We start from the raw sequence: 17,464 nt of genomic DNA, 5'->3' as shown, positions 1-17,464 counted from the left end.
CCCTCACTGATAAGAAATTCCCCTTTCTATCTCTTTCTTGCTCTCAGAAGCCATTTTCTGCTAGGAAAGTGTTTTATAGTTGGAATTTCTTATCAGTGAGGGTCACGCTGTAGTCACTTCCTGTCTGAGTCAGGACTGAGTCAGCCACTCACATACCTGATATTTAACTCTTTCAGACAGAGAAAGAAGAAAAGTAACACAGCCTAGTTATTTGTGTGCTAGGCTAGCTGCTCTGACAAAATTTCTCCTGTTGTCTTTCAGGTCCCGCGGGTCCCCTTTATTGTGCCACTGCCTCCCCTCCCCCCCTCCCCCCCCCCCCAGAAAGACCTCCAGACACAAGTGTTCAATATGGGGAGGGGGAAGGGGGGACTAAGCGGTGTCATTGCTCGGGACCTCCAACCGTACGCTACACTACAGGGGGCAGAGTAGGCAGCCCTCCCCAGTGCCTTACCACCACCACCAGAAAAGCCACCCACCACTGCTACTCAAATTAAATGCAAAAACACATGGAAAGAATCAGAATCAATTTATTTTCGCCAAGTAAGTTTGCACCTACAAGGAATTTGTCTTGGCAGTTGCTTAACAAACACAAACAAAAACAATACAAGGACAGACAGTGTGAATATTACAAGTTAAGGACATTATAAGTATAGTGGCAGTAAGCAATGTGAGAATTGTTCATGTTTAGTTCTGTGCTGATTACTTTCAGTCCTGGCAGCTCTAACGTGGTTCAGCATTAAGTATGGCTACCGCTTGAGGAAAAAAACTGTTCCTGTGTCTGGAGGTTTTGGTAGCGATTGACCGGAATCTTACTCCTGAAGACATGCACTGGAAGATGGAGTGAGCTGGGTGAGAGGGGTCAGAGGCAATTTTGGTTGCCCTCTTTCTGCACCTGCTAGTGTAAAGATCCTGCAGGGAAGGTAAGCTACAGCCATTTATCCTTTCCGCTGATCGGAAAGGATAATCGGAGGCAATACTAACTCATCAAGCAGCGCCTGCTATTAGCTGCTAGGGCTTTGCATATTCTGAAGACTCTGTTTTTACTAATTACTGAATAATGCCTGGAAATTCCTTCAGGAAATGCATTTATACAAACATTTTTTGGGGTACAGAAAGCAGGTTATAGTGATCGATCAAGACAGATTATGAGCACACAAAAGAGAGTGTTGAAAATAAATAGCAAAAACAATTACAAAGACTTGAGGGCTAGATTAATTTAAATCATTGATTTTTTTATCAACTACCGTCCCTACGAATAGCTTAGTGTGTACGAATAGCCTAGCACGCTGCTCAAATGTTACCTTTTCATGTAAAAAAAAACTGTTTCTGCAGATAAACATTAAGAAATCTTGATCACATGACTAAAGGAAAATGGCAAATCAATCAAGGATGCGTTATCACATTTTTCAGGCTGCAGTTGGGAAGGCACAGACTGAATATGTCTGGGGAGAGTGCAGCCTAAAGCACTGACAATCACTTGTACAGGAAGTGGACAGTGCATGAGCTCTTGGACAGAAGTCAATGTAGGAGTTCTACACAGACAAAATCAAGCTCTGAAACTGTCTTCCTGATTCTAGGAAAGTATTTGTGCATAGACTAGGGCTTTAAAGTGAACCTCCGGACTAAAAATCGACTCAGCAGCACTGAAAAGGCCTGGTGTTTCTTTAACAGTTTCACAGCATCAGAACTTTGTTTCTCTTATACAAGCCTCATTTTTAGCTGCACAGAAGAAAACTGCCCGGGCTTTTTTCCCCTGATGCTGTGCAAAGCATGATGGGATTTCTGAAGTCGCTGTTCTCGTTCTGCTGTTTTGGTGCAATTTTTTTTTGTTTACATTTTGAATTTGACATTTGAAGCCTAGCGCATGCATCTGGGAGGGGTGATCAGGACACAGGACAATTGGAACTGTGTCTCCTGCTCCTTGTCACCTCCTTTCAACCAAAAAGATGGCTGCCCCCATAACAAAGATGGCAGCCCCCATGAATCACAAACATTTGCCTGTTCTTTTAAAAGAGGGTGGGTAAAAAATGATATTACCTATCTATTCTAATTAACATAACTAATGTAACTTAATGACAGTATGTTTGTTTAGGCTGAAGTTCCCCTTTAACAATAGAGGATCAGAAATCCATTCTCATTTACTGGAAGACAATTATTTTGCTACAACAAATCTGTTGAACATTAGAGTTGGCTGAACAAGTCCATGAGGTCTCAGAGCATTTTGATTGGTCGCTCTGAGTAATTGCACCACTGTCACTCACGTTGCCTTAGCATCTGCTTTGGTAAATGAATGTCCATTATACCAACCTGTCTTTTCCTGCGAATCTTCGAGCTTCGAGGAATCTCCGTGGAATGCTCGCAGTCTGAAAACAGAAGAAGTTTTATAGGGACACGGGGTTAAATTCACCAACACTGAATAATAATGTAGGACACCAAAGAACATAAGTGCACCAACATACCGGGACTGGTGGCAAAAGCATTCACTTGGGTCATACCAGACTAGGTCTGAAAGATAAATCGAATTTAAATCGAAATCGTGATCACCAAGATCACAATTTCGGAATCGTCAAAGCGGCAAGTATCGTGAATACGTCATTTTCACATGGAGGAAGTTTGAAGAAGTGTGCTTGGCAAAACTCCGGGTTCCTGTATGTCACATGACATACAGGAAGTATTCCGTGCATTAGAAGCTATGTCCAGAACTGATGCAGCTTGGGGGACAGAGGAGGCACAGAGAGACACAGAGAGAAAGAGCGGGCATAGAGACACAAAGGGGGCAAGAGAGAGACCCCGAGGAAGCATAAAGAGGCAAAGGGGGCACAAAGAGAGACAGAGGAGGGAACAACTAGGCAAAGAGGGGGAACAAAGCTTGATTGGAAGGAAACCGTGCATCGAATCGAAATCGCAATATTAGACAGAAATCGCTCAATTCAATTTTTTCCTAAAATCGTTCAGGCCTATACCAGACTACAGCAAGTGTTACCAATGGTTTAGAAAGTTTGCAGTTATGTGACTGTGAACTTGTGCAGCAACTGCAGTGGCAGCTTGTTATTAAAGCGGACCCAAACCAACATTTTTTTTAATTCAAAATATTTAGTTGCACCACTCTGACACATACAAAGATAAACACTCCTTCAAGCCTATGAGCATTTCAGTGCATGCTTTTCACCCTTCTCTTTTCATAGCTAGGGTTATACAGGTGGCAGCCATTAGCAAATTCCTTCTTTGCCAGACACCACCTACTCCACCAGTTTGCCGGATTCTGTCCCGGCAATATAAAAGGAAGGGAGGGGTTCCTCCAATAAATGTAAAATATTTTATATTTGTCATCATGCAGCTGAAAAAAGGCTGCTATTTATTATTATAATTTAGAAAATAGATTTTATTTCTGAAATCTTGTATTTTTAATTTGGGTCCACTTTAACAAGCCCTTCTCACTGAGTACTACTGGAGTGGTTCAGAGGGCACTAAGGCCCAGTTCACATTAGCGTTTCGTGCCAAAACTGTCAGTTCCAACGGATGTTTGGACAATGGATCCAGTGTATTTATACAGATTCTGGCTTGGAATAGCCTCATTTTTAATTTTCCCCTAATACTATGTGGGATGGAAGCCAGCTGTTCATGTCTGGGTGTCCCTTGTCCCAGAGGGCAGGTTGCCCCTGCAATTGGACAATCAGGTCCTAGATGCCGTACGGCCTGATATCTTCCATCTCTTTCCAGAAATCAATGAACTGGGATAGATCCCATTCCTGCAGCACTGCTAGGCCCATGTGCCAAACAAGCCAAGATGGCCGCTGTACCATAGAGAGTACACAGGAAGCGGCTAGAAAGGACCGTTTTTATAGCCAGTGTGTTGTTAAGTTCCGTTTTCTATTGGTTTCTGTTGCCCTGCAAAAACCTTCCGTTTCAGGTTCGCAGGGAGCAACTGCCTGGAAAATTAGGGCCTGCAGCATTTTTTCGATCCGGGGACCGGAACGTAGGTAACGTATCTGGTCGGATGGAAGGATGTGTACGGTCCCATAGATTAACAAAAGATCTGTTCGCGTCCGTTCCATTTGTACAGTATATGGTCCGGTTCCGATCCGCAAAAAAACGCTAATGTGAACTGGGCCTTAGTTTGATGGAAATCAAAGTGTTTTGAGGAACACTGAGGCACTCATCAGCTACCACTGCTTAAAGACAGATTTACTTTAAAATACACAATGGATGCTGACATTTTGTATTTCAATCATAAAGTAAAACTTTTCATTAGTTATCTTGGGGTCCTTCGACTTGTGCAGGTAGTAAGTTTACTGGCTAATTGCTGAAGAACCTGGACAGATGGTGAGATTTTAGGCCAGAGGTCTAGACCCATGTTTGTGCTCACTATGAAGGTAAAGGGAATTGTTATTATACCGTATCTATATAGCGCATCGCTGTACAGAGTATATAGTCTTGTCAGTACCTGTCCCACACAATCTAATCCCTATCATAGTTATATGGGCACCGGTATTCTAGGGCCTATTTTTTTTTTTTAAGGGGGAAGCCAATTAAATTATCTGTATGTTTTTGGGATATGGGAGGAAACCATAGTGCCCAGAGGAAACCCACACAGACACATTGAGAACATACAAACTCTGTGCCAATAGTGACCTGGCTGGGATCCGTGCCAGGGATCCAGCACTGCAAGGTGAGATTACTATCCACCTTGCTGCCACTGTGGTACCAAGTGAATAGTGGTTTTACAGGTCTTCACCACAAGCTCTGCTTTCATTAATAGATTAGGAATCCTTCAAGAGAACCCGAGGTGGGGTTGTGACATCAATATTAGGACACAGAGGCACATTCTGCATGCAATGCCCAGCCTCTGTGTCCTTCCAGTGTGCCCCCAGTCTCCCCCCGGGCTCTGCTGTCCCCCCATTATAAAAGCCGCCAGGTTAGTGACACACAGATTGTCGCTAGTCGGCTGTTTACATTCAGGCTGCCACTCACTGCCGCTCCCCGTTGGTGTCCCTTCCCTCCCCGCCTCCGTAAGCTTCCTCCAATCGGCTTACAGAGGCGGGGAGGGAAGGGACACAGGCAGGGAGCCGCGCTATACAGGAGGCGGGGGAGCGGCAGTGAGTGGCAGCCTGAATGTAAACAGCTGACTAGCGACAATCTGTGTGTCACTAACCTGGCGGTTTTTATAATGGGGGGACAGCAGAGCCGGGCAGGGAGACTGGGTGCACACTGTAAGGACACAGAGGCTGGGCATTGTATGCAGAATGTGCCTCTGTGTCCTAATATTGATGTCACAACCCCACCTCGGGTTCTCTTGAAGGATCAGAGCTGGATGAGGTAAATGTACTCACATGGTTGGCCCTGATCTGATCGCAAGTCTCAGTACAACTACCGTAGTTCCAATGGCCTGAGAGCAGATCAGGGGTCTCCTTTCTAAAGCCTGGTCCACACATCCAATTCTAACTGGCCAATTTCACCACTTCCATGTAGTAGGAGAACGTACCAACACAATCTGTGCATAGAATTCAAAATCTGTTGAACTACATACTGCATAAGGGCCCTTTTCCACCAGCGCGTTTGTGCTGGCTGAATCGCAAAGTCGCAAACCGCTAGCGATGTTACAATCGCTACGGTTTGCTTTTTAACATAGGAATCGCGGTAGGTCATTTCCACTACCGCCATTCGTTTTTTACCCGAACGCGAACGTGCGGCGGAGCGATATTTGCCGCGATTTTGCTATGCAGTGCATAGCATAGCAAAATCGCGGCCGCAAAACGTCGGGGAATGGCCAGTTCTGAACGCTAGCGACTGCAGGTGGAAAAGGGCCCTAAAGGTGGTAAAATTGGGCAGGGATTAACCAATCCTAATTGCCTGTGTGCATGCACACTAATCCGAGAAGACTCAATTAAAAACCAGTGTCACCAGGATGTCCAACCAGAAGATCAGATAAATCAAGATTAGTGCTCTCTGTTAATCAACCTAACCCAGTTCTTCTTTTATACTAAACCAGGCAGCCACAAATGCGCAACAGTGAACACAACAGGTTGAATATGGATACCTGGTTCTGTGCATGTCTTGGTCCGCTGAATCACATGAGGCCATGGAAGAGATTTCTGCAAATGAGAATTGGTGTGAATAGTAGCACTTTTCTTTTTGAAGGCAGACTTTAACCACTTAAGCCCATCTGAACGGATATATACGTCCAGTGTAGTTGTGGAGAGTACACCACCAGTTTGTTACTAAATGAGGCATATGTGGTACCATTTTAACCGTGAAGAGTTGTAGAATACATTTTGGTGTGTCTTAAAGCTTGGGCACACGTCACATAAAAAATGTGTAGGGACAAACTCAATCCAACATAAAAAAAATATTTTCAAAATTATGATCAAACTTGGGAAAGTCTTAGCAAAACTACAAGAGACATATGTGGTAAAATTTTAACCCTGATAAGTTGTAGAATGGAGTTTAGAGAGTTTTAGGGTTGAGGCCTATGTCTTGTGTATTTTTTTTAGTCACAAACTGAATCAAAAGCAATTATATTATTAATAATATAAGAGAAAAAACATGTTACCTTAGGAACTTGGCTTTTTAAATATGTATACCATGAGGGTATATTACTGTTATTTTTGCAAATAAGGTCTTGTAATCATCGTTAACCGGTTCAGCCCCACAGTGTCGAAAACCTCATGCATCTGAGCAACGTTCACCTCCCATTAATTCACCAATAACTTTATCACTACTTATCACAATGAATTGATCTAGATCTAATTTTTTTCCGCCAATAATTAGGATTTCTTTGAGTGGTGCATTTTACTAAGAATTATTTTTTTCTAAAACTATTTTAACAGGAAGATTAAGAAAGAAATGAAAAAAAATCATTATTTCTCAGTTTTTGGCCATTATAGTTTGAAATTAATATACGCTACCGTAATTAAAACTCATGTATTTTATTTGCCCATTTGTCCCGGTTATTACACCGTTTAAATAATGTCCCTTTCACAATTTATGGCGCCGATATTTTATTTAGAAATAAAGGTGCATTTTTACACTGTGTGTCCATCACTATTTACAAGCTTATAATTTAAAATAAAATACTCTCTTGACATGCATATTTAAAAAGTTCAGACCCTTAGGTAACTACCGGTATTTATGTTTTTTTTTTTTTAATTGTCTTTTTTTTTTAAATTAAAAAATGTATTTGGGTAATTTTTGGTGTGGGAGGGAAACCGCTAATTTTAAACGTAAAATAATGTAATTGTTTAATAAAAAATGTATGTGGGTGCAGTTTACTATTTGGCCACAAGATGGCCACAGTCAAAAAAATCCTGGATGCGAACGATCTCGCATCCAGGAACTAGAAAGCGGTTGGGAATTTTTTTTTTGGGCAGAAAGACGGCAGTCTCTGATGAGGGATCATCGGATTTTCTGTGGGGGACTTAGATTGGTGAATAGGAACTATATTCCCATTCACTGATCGGGGGGCTAGCGGCAGGCGGCGGGAGCGCGTGCGCACCGAGCAGCAGCAGAGCCTATCTGGATAAACATGCTCGTCCAGATAGGCTGAACAGGATAACGTACAATGAGAAATCAAAAGACACAAATCAGGAAAAAATGCACCTTTATTTCCAGATACAATATTGTCACCATACATTGTGCAAGAAACATAATCTAAATGTTGTAATAACCAGGATGGATTGGCAAATAAAATGTGTGGGTTTAACTTATACTTAGCACTGTTTATTGGAAAGCTATAATCGATGAAAATGGAGAAGTACTGTGTTTTTTCTATTTGTTACCTTAATTTCTCTTTAAAATGCATAGAAAATAAGGTATTTACTAAACTAAATTTTCACACACTAAAAGCCTAATTTGGCCTGAAAAAAACAATATATAGATCAGGGGTGCCCACACTTTTTTGGCTCGCGAGCTACTTTAAAATTTGCCAAGTCCAGGAGATCTACCAAAATTTAAAGTGTTACAGATCCCCCCCCCCCCCCCCCCCCCCGGTTGAACAGCCCCCAGGTACAAGTGCCTCCAGTATAGGTAGCAAAGTATAGGTCCCTTCAGCAAAGGTAGCTGGGTACAGGTCCCTTCACTGGGCACAGATGCCTTTAGCATAGGTAGGTGGGGATGGGTCCCATTAGCATAGGTAGGTGGGGATGGGTCCCTTTAGCATAGGTAGGTGGGGATGGGTCCCTTTAGCATAGGTAGGTGGGGATGGGTCCCTTTAGCATAGGTAGGTGGGGATGGGTCCCTTTAGCATAGGTAGGTGGGGATGGGTCCCATTAGCATAGGTAGGTGGGGATGGGTGCCTCTAGCATAGGTAGGTGGGGATGGGTGCCATTAGCATAGGTAGGTGGGGATGGGTCCCTTTAGCATAGGTAGGTGGGGATGGGTCCCTTTAGCATAGGTAGGTGGGGATGGGTCCCTTTAGCATAGGTAGGTGGGGATGGGTCCCTTTAGCATAGGTAGGTGGGGATGGGTCCCTTTAGCATAGGTAGGTGGGGATGGGTCCCTTTAGCATAGGTAGGTGGGGATGGGTCCCTTTAGCATAGGTAGGTGGGGATGGGTCCCTTTAGCATAGGTAGGTGGGGATGGGTCCCTTTAGCATAGGTAGGTGGGGATGGGTGCCTCTAGCATAGGTAGGTGGGGATGGGTGCCTCTAGCATAGGTAGGTGGGGATGGGTGCCTCTAGCATAGGTAGGTGGGGATGGGTGCCATTAGCATAGGTAGGTGGGGATGGGTGCCATTAGCATAGGTAGGTGGGGATGGGTGCCATTAGCATAGGTAGGTGGGGATGGGTGCCATTAGCATAGGTGGGTGGGGATGGGTCCCTGTAGCATAGGTGGGTGGGGATGGGTCCCTGTAGCATAGGTGGGTGGGGATGGGTGCCTGTAGCATAGGTGGGTGGGGATGGGTCCCTGTAGCATAGGTGGGTGGGGATGGGTCCCTGTAGCATAGGTGGGTGGGGATGGGTCCCTGTAGCATAGGTGGGTGGGGATGGGTCCCTGTAGCATAGGTGGGTGGGGATGGGTCCCTTTAGCATAGGTAGGTGGGGATGGGTCCCTTTAGCATAGGTAGGTGGGGATGGGTCCCTTTAGCATAGGTAGGTCGGGATGGGTCCCTTTAGCATAGGTAGGTGGGGATGGGTCCCTTTAGCATAGGTAGGTGGGGATGGGTCCCTTTAGCATAGGTAGGTGGGGATGGGTGCCTCTAGCATAGGTAGGTGGGGATGGGTGCCTCTAGCAAAGGTAGGTGGGGATGGGTGCCTCTAGCATAGGTAGGTGGGGATGGGTGCCTCTAGCATAGGTAGGTGGGGATGGGTGCCTCTAGCATAGGTAGGTGGGGATGGGTGCCATTAGCATAGGTAGGTGGGGATGGGTGCCATTAGCATAGGTAGGTGGGGATGGGTGCCATTAGCATAGGTAGGTGGGGATGGGTGCCATTAGCATAGGTGGGTGGGGATGGGTCCCTGTAGCATAGGTGGGTGGGGATGGGTCCCTGTAGCATAGGTGGGTGGGGATGGGTCCCTGTAGCATAGGTGGGTGGGGATGGGTCCCTGTAGCATAGGTGGGTGGGGATGGGTGCCTGTAGCATAGGTGGGTGGGGATGGGTCCCTGTAGCATAGGTGGGTGGGGATGGGTCCCTGTAGCATAGGTGGGTGGGGATGGGTCCCTGTAGCATAGGTGGGTGGGGATGGGTCCCTGTAGCATAGGTGGGTGGGGATGGGTCCCTGTAGCATAGGTGGGTGGGGATGGGTGCCTGTAGCATAGGTGGGTGGGGATGGGTCCCTGTAGCATAGGTGGGTGGGGATGGGTCCCTGTAGCATAGGTGGGTGGGGATGGGTCCCTGTAGCATAGGTGGGTGGGGATGGGTCCCTGTAGCATAGGTGGGTGGGGATGGGTCCCTGTAGCATAGGTGGGTGGGGATGGGTCCCTGTAGCATAGGTGGGTGGGGATGGGTCCCTGTAGCATAGGTGGGTGGGGATGGGTGCTCAATCACTTACCTCCCTCCAGCGGCGATGTCTGGTCTCCCCTCTCGCACTCGGAGCGCTCCGGCGGGCAGCACGATTGAATCAGGAAGGCAAAGCAGGCGTGCGTGCGTGCCCGGCGCCGCCCCCAGCCATGACGTCGCGTCATGGCCTCTTCAGCCGCGCCTCCTCTCTCCTTCCCTGCTTCCTATTGGCCAGCGGCTGGCAGCAGAAATCGATGGGACAGCTGCCAGCCGCAAAATGTGACGGGATGCGGCCAAGTGGCCGCGATCTACCAAATAGGCGGTCGCGATCTACCGGTAGATCGCGATCGACCTATTGGGCACCCCTGATATAGATCATTTAGGTGTGATAAGGAGTAATAAAGTTATTGGCGAATGAATGGGAGCAGCGCTGATATGTGAAAATTGCTCTCGTCCTGAAGTGGTTAACCTTTGAATATTAATATGGGATTCCAGGAAATCGCGATTGATGATTGGAACTACAAATAATGGTTTAGTTCATTCGTTTATTTTTACTTTGGGTATCTTTACATTTGAAAGCAAATATGCAAAGAGACGACAGAAAGCCGATAGCTTGCTCTATGCTGGGGACGGCAAAGATGAGACAGTGAAAGGGTTACAGTAACAGCAAGCCTCATGTGGATTGGAATAGGATCGATGATCTCTCCCCTCCTCCCAAGTCCCCCTTTAAAGAAACTCTGTAACAAATTTTTCATCCTCAGTTCTTCTATCCTATAAGTTCCTATGTCTGTTCTAATGTGCTCTGGCTTACTGCAGCCTTTCCTAATTGCACTGTCTCTGTAATAAATCTTATCTCCTTTCCTCTGTCGTGTCTGTCCGGCTAAGGCTTGAATGTGTGGAATGTGCAGGGCTGCTTGTGATTGGATAGAAGCGATACACACCCTCTGCAGGCCCCCTGCACACTCTGTATGACTCACACACTCTGTTTATGTGAGCCTATCACAAGCTGGTTAGTTTGTTTGTAAACACTGCCTAAAACTGTTAATTACAAGCCAGGATTGCAGCAGAGAGTGGCAGAAACAGCACAGAGGGGGCACAGGAGAAAATAAGGAATAGAATGGTATGCTTTTTAGTGTAAGAATATTAGAGTACAGATTCTCTTTAACAGCCCCCCGGCCGCCAGCCTCACTCAGTATTTCTCACTGAACTATCCTCTATATTCCTATTAACTCTTCTCTTACCCCAGAACCTCATCTAGTGCTGTACAAACCTTACCCTGGTACGTTTCGTACCATACCTCTACTAGTGCAATTACATTCAGTAAAACTATGGCCACACCAATGCTGGGAATACACCATACAATTTCCTGTTAGATTTTCTGTAATGCTGGCTACACACGTTAGGTTTTTTTTGTGCGATTTTGCGACCCGATCGTTTTTTTTCCCGGCACGATTCCACACTCGATTCTGCGCTCAATTCTCTTATCTTCATTCATTTTTTAATCTTTTTCCATTCACCGCTATGAGAAAATCGAGCGCGGAAACGATCGGGAGCAATTAATATAATTAATATCGACATGGCAGATTTTATCAATCGGATCCATCTGTCGCACGGAAAATCGTACCGTGTGTACATTATGCCTAGTACACACCATACAATTTTCTGTTGTAGAGACTGGTCACTATCTCTGGTGCATTGTCTTCTGCTTATCTCCTGCTGAGTAGAACAGCCTAATGTGCATTTATTAAGATTTAAAGGACATCTGAGGTGAAAATAAACTAATGAGGAAAACTATTGTATCTATCCTCATTCTTCTGAAAATGACTTTTTTTTCCGATATCCCACCGTTTTATTTTATATTTAAATCTAGTTTTTAAGTTTTTACTGTTTCTTTGTCTCTTCTCAATGACACATTTATTGTAGTATGCCAGAGCTCAAATCTATGAATTATTGCCCCTTTTTATCCCCTTCCTGCTCTCAGAAGCCATTTACTAACAAGAAAGTGTTTTATGGCTGTAATTACTTATCAGTGAGGGTTATGCTGTAGTCGGACCCAGTCTGACCTGGTCCCGACCCAGACAGAAACTGCCACTTACATAGTGATGTTTAACTCTTTCAGGCAAAGAAAGAAAAAAAGGAACACAGCCTAGTTATTTGTATGCTAGGCATTGTACATACCCATGTCTATCTCATCATGTCACATGATGTCCTTGGGTGTCCTTTAACTGCTTGCTGACTGTGTCACGCCGATGGGCGTGACCACGGTGGCAGCCCTAAGACCGCCTAAAGCCGATCAGCGTAAGGTCCTGGGGCACGCAGTGCAGGAGATCGCGCGCAGCAGCTCCTGTTGGTAGGCGGAGCAGAGATCCACCTTCGGGCCAAAAGCGGCGATTGCGGCTCTGGAGACTGTTGGATGGCAAAACTGTGGACTGGGACACTAGAGAGCGATCGGCTCTCATAGGCAGAAGCCATTGACAGCTGATCGCCAGGATTAGCTGGCTGGGGGGAGGTTGGGGTTCGAGAGAAAAAATAGATAAATAAACAGTAAAAACTAAAAAAATATAAAGACATAAATACTTATTTATATAAAATAAACATTAGGGGGGCTATCAGACCCCACCAACAGAGAGCTCTGTTGGTGGGGAGAAAAGGAGGGGGGAATCACTTGTGTGCTGTGTTGTGCGGCCCTGCAGCTCGGCCTTAAAGCTGCAGTGGCCTATTTTGTGAAAATTGGCCTGGTCTTTAGGGGGGTTTAAGCCCGTAGTCCTTGAGGGGTTAAGGTGGCCATACAGTTATAGATGACCACCAGATTCGACCAGCAGATATATGCTAGTCAGATCAAATCTGCCTGGGATCTATCTGATGGCATAAAATCTAAAATGGCCACAGACACATTTTGGCGCTGGTTGAAGCTGAAAGATGGGGGATAGAAGCTAAGCCTAACCATGGCAAATCTCCTCGAATGTGCGGATCGATGGGGACGCTGCAGAAGGTCGTTAAGAAATGAATGAATAGCAGGATCTGTTTCACTCTAAACAGACTTCCATTCCTCTGCAGGTGGTGGTGAGGTCAGTGTAGACCCTGGACAGCTGATCTGTGTCCGACATTCTTCTCCCAGAGGCCTGCTCTGCTGAATCCTTCCAGCAAGGTTGCTCTCTGTTATATCAGCCTCTCTACTCCATCCAGCCTGCCCACCATCTGTAGCAACCCCGATCACCGCTACAACACGGCTAATATAGTGACATGGTAAAAGTTATTAAAGTGGACCTAAACACAGGACTTCCTCTCTGCTCCAAAAGATAAGCAACGGCATAGTGTTCTTTACAGAACTCCTCAGAGATGGAGCAGAACTGTCACTTTCTGGTTTGCTGGAAGCACATACAGGGTTAGACCTCCTGTGTTTACATCTAACCTGCAACACCACGGCACAGATTAGTTAGGGGTGACAGCTCAAATTACAGTGGCTTATTACTTCCAGGTAAGGGAGAATAAAGTCTCATACACACAGACCAACCAACTGCCTGATTATCGTCTGACTCTGGTCTGTTGGACAATAGTTGGACACGTGTACGCGCACAAACGACTAGACGAGGGACTGATAACAGGAGGTTTGGTTTGCCCAATCCAACCGTTGGATCTACTCACACGACGTTGGGCTGCTATCCTGCGGTTAGTTGCGTGTGTACAAGTCATTTGAACGACTTGTACTGGTTTTGAATGCGGCCATATCGTGCAGTCCGTAATTTCGCTAGCATGCGCAGTATGGAAATGAGTTGGTCGTTTAGTCGTGTGGACATACAGGTCATTCGGTTGCTCATGAGTACGCAGCCTGTTATCTCTAAATGCAAACGGTTAGTTTTTCTGCAGTTTCCTTCTCTCCTATACATAAGTTTAGGTTCTCTTCAATGATCTTCCAGTTGGTCACGATTATGTGATCATATCCTAACCTCGTGTAGGGAAACAGATACAACACAATGAGAGCGTAGGGGAGTCTGAATAAATATAAGAAAGCTATGATCTTCACGCTAGGTCATCTAGCTAGGAAACGTATCCTGCTCCATTGGAACCAATCTCTTGTACCTACCATATCCGAATGGGTAAATATAGTAGATAAGCTCCTCCCGCTATGTAAGATGACATATATGAGCAGGAACTGCCCTAACAAGTTCGAACATATATGGTCCAACTGGTGTGAGAGATTCCTGAGAAACATTCATCTGCGGACATAGTTCAGGGTATGCTTGATCAGGTTACTGTCCGTTCCCTTCCCTCCTCCTGTCTTCCGGGGATGAATTGCTACACTTCAGATTACAGGTCTGATGCACTATACTACCTGCCCTAAATTATTTATTTTTTCCTTTTTTTTGTGGTGTGTGAGGAATCCGCGAACATGATCCACAGTAGCTCACGATATTTGTATTGTAAATGTTCTGTTATAGCCGGAATATACTAAGTTTGATTAGTCACCTAATGCTGGAATAAGAAAAATGTATTCAAAAATGCTATAGAATATTGATTACCCCCCCCCCCCCTCCTGTCTTGATATTTGGTCACTCGACTAGAATGAAGACATAGTTACATAGTTACAAAGTTATTTGGGTTGAAAAAAAGACATACGTCCATCGAGTTCAACCAAAGAACAAAGCACAACACCAGCCTGCTCCCTCACATATCCCTGCTGATACAGAGGAAGGCACAACACCAGCCTGCTCCCTCACATATCCCTGCTGATCCAGAGGAAGGCACAACACCAGCCTGCTCCCTCACGTATCCCTGCTGATCCAGAGGAAGGTACAACACCAGCCTGCTCCCTCACATATCCCTGCTGATCCAGAGGAAGGCACAACACCAGCCTGCACCCTCACATACCCCTGCTGATCCAGAGGAAGGCACAACACCAGCCTGCTCCCTCACATATCCCTGCTGACCCAGAGGAAGGTACAACACCAGCCTGCTCCCTCACATACCCCTGCTGAGCCAGAGGAAGGCACCACACCAGCCTGCTCCCTCACATATCCCTGCTGATCCAGAGGAAGGCACAACACCAGCCTGCACCCTCACATATCCCTGCTGATCCAGAGGAAGGTACAACACCAGCCTGCTCCCTCACATATCCCTGCTGATCCAGAGGAAGGCACAACACCAGCCTGCTCCCTCACATATCCCTGCTGATCCAGAGGAAGGCACAACACCAGCCTGCTCCCTCACATATCCCTGCTGATCCAGAGGAAGGCACAACACCAGCCTGCACCCTCACATATCCCTGCTGATCCAGAGGAAGGCACATCACCAGCCTGCACCCTCACATATCCCTGCTGATCCAGAGGAAGGCACAACACCAGCCTGCACCCTCACATATCACTGCTGATCCAGAGGAAGGCACAACACCAGCCTTCACCCTCACATATCCCTGCTGATCCAGAGGAAGGTACAACACCAGCCTGCTCTCTCACATATCCCTGCTGATCCAGAGGAAGGCACAACACCAGCCTGCTCCCTCACATATCCCTGCTGATCCAGAGGAAGGCACAACACCAGCCTGCTCCCTCACATATCCCTGCTGATCCAGAGGAAGGCACAACACCAGCCTGCTCCCTCACGTATCCCTGCTGATCCAGAGGAAGATACAACACCAGCCTTCACCCTCACATATCCCTGCTGATCCAGAGGAGGCACAACACCAGCCTGCTCCCTCACATACCCCTGCTGATCCAGAGGAAGGCACAACACCAGCCTGCTCCCTCACATATCCCTGCTGACCCAGAGGAAGGTACAACACCAGCCTGCTCCCTCACATATCCCTGCTGAGCCAGAGGAAGGCACCACACCAGCCTGCTCCCTCACATATCCCTGCTGATCCAGAGGAAGGCACAACACCAGCCTGCACCCTCACATATCCCTGCTGATCCAGAGGAAGGCACAACACCAGCCTGCACCCTCACATATCCCTGCTGATCCAGAGGAAGGTGAAAAACCCTTACAAGGCATGGTCCAATTAGCCCCAAAAGGAAAAAAAAATCCTTCCCGACTCCAGATGGCAATCAGATAAAATCCCTGGATCAACATCACTGGGCATTACATAGTAATTATAGCCATGAATGTCTTTCAACGCAAGCAAAGCATCTAAGCCCCCTTTAAATGCAGGTATAGAGTTTGCCATAACGACTTCCTGTGGCAATGCATTCCACATCTTAATCACTCTTACTGTAAAGAACCCTTTCCTAAATAAATAGCTAAAACGTTTTTCCTCCATGCGCAGATCGTGTCCTCTAGTCCTTTGAGAAGGCCTAGGGACATAAAGCTCATCCGCCATCTTTTATATTGCCCTCTGATGTATTTATAAAAGAATCTCTTCTTTTCCCCTCTCCCCTTTCTATACCTCTCTTCTCACTATAATTAAGGTGCACCCAGTTGCGTATAGTTTTTTTGGGGGGTAAAATTCAATAAAATTTACTTGTTAAAAAACCACAGAGAGAGTGAAGGGCAGACAGACAGACAGGTACCCTTATTTACCTTTGTGCTCTGCTCCTGGGGGTATATCGTATAGGTGTAGATTCCATCTGAAAATGCCCCGCTGGAAGAGAAGCAGAAGAGGACACAAGATCAGCTAACAAGCCACCAGATGGAGCACAATAACCAGAGAAGACTCAATCTGGAGCCACTCACAGAATAATGAGATGAAATAGACCCAATCAATCTCTCAGTGAAACCGATGCCTGACGTAACCCAATGCAAGAAGCAGAGAAATAAAGGCTTCAGTGTAAGTTATATGCAGCCAAATATAGAGCAGGAAGCCATTGATCAGGCCAGAATTAGCACTGAACAGACATCACAAATGAGCTCATGTAAGAATCTGAACAGTCATTGTTAAATCCATGTCACTGCACAGCATACTCATAAATGGGTGTCACTTCTTAAAGGATACCTGAACTGAAATGTGACATGATAAGATAGACATGTGTATGTACAGTGCCTAGCACACTAATAACTATGCGGTGTTCCTTTTTTTCTTTCTCTGCCTGAAAGAGTTAAATATCAGGTATGTGAGTGGCTGACTCAGTCCTGACTCAGACAGGAAGTGACTACAGTGTGACCCTCACTGATAAGAAATTCCAAGTATAAAACACTTTCCTAGCAGGAAATGGCTTCTGAGAGCAAGAAAGAGATAAAATGGGGAATTTCTTATCAGTGAGGGTCACACTGCAGTCACTTCCTGTCTGAGTCAGGACTGAGTCAGCCACTTACATACCTGATATTTAACTCTTTCAGGCAGAGAAAGAAAAAAGGAGCACAGCATAGTTATTTGTGTGCTTGGCACTGTACATACACCTGTCTATCTCCAGGGCTGTGGAGTCGATACAAAAATCTTCCGACTCCAACTCCTCAGTTTATGAAACCACGACTCCGGGTAACCAAAATGGCCCGACTCAACGACTCCTTAGTCTAATATTTAACAGGGCTGTGGATTTTGTACAAAAATCACCCAACTCCGACTGCTCAGTTTATGAAACCATGACTCCGGGTGCCCAAA

The 17,464-nt window shown here is 46.0% G+C and overlaps 1 protein-coding gene across 3 annotated transcripts in view; it reads right to left on the bottom strand.

Moving 5' to 3' along the window:
• Positions 1-17,464, bottom strand: part of ADAM11 (ADAM metallopeptidase domain 11) — a 180,472-nt gene that overhangs the window by 83,192 nt on the left and 79,816 nt on the right. For all 3 annotated transcript variants that reach the window (XR_011025410.1, XR_011025411.1, XM_068264201.1), the window contains 3 exons: positions 16,447-16,507; positions 6,038-6,092; positions 2,308-2,363 (listed from right to left, as the gene is read on the bottom strand). Coding sequence is in view for 1 of the 3 variants with exons in the window: in XM_068264201.1 (XP_068120302.1) it covers positions 2,308-2,363; positions 6,038-6,092; positions 16,447-16,507 (172 nt within the window). In the remaining 2 variants the exon portion in view is untranslated. The remainder of the gene's footprint in view (positions 1-2,307; positions 2,364-6,037; positions 6,093-16,446; positions 16,508-17,464) is intronic.

The sequence above is a fragment of the Hyperolius riggenbachi genome, chromosome 12 (genome assembly GCF_040937935.1).
Source record: "Hyperolius riggenbachi isolate aHypRig1 chromosome 12, aHypRig1.pri, whole genome shotgun sequence".
NCBI lineage: Eukaryota > Metazoa > Chordata > Amphibia > Anura > Hyperoliidae > Hyperolius > Hyperolius riggenbachi.
This window is presented reverse-complemented; position numbering and strand designations above follow the sequence as displayed.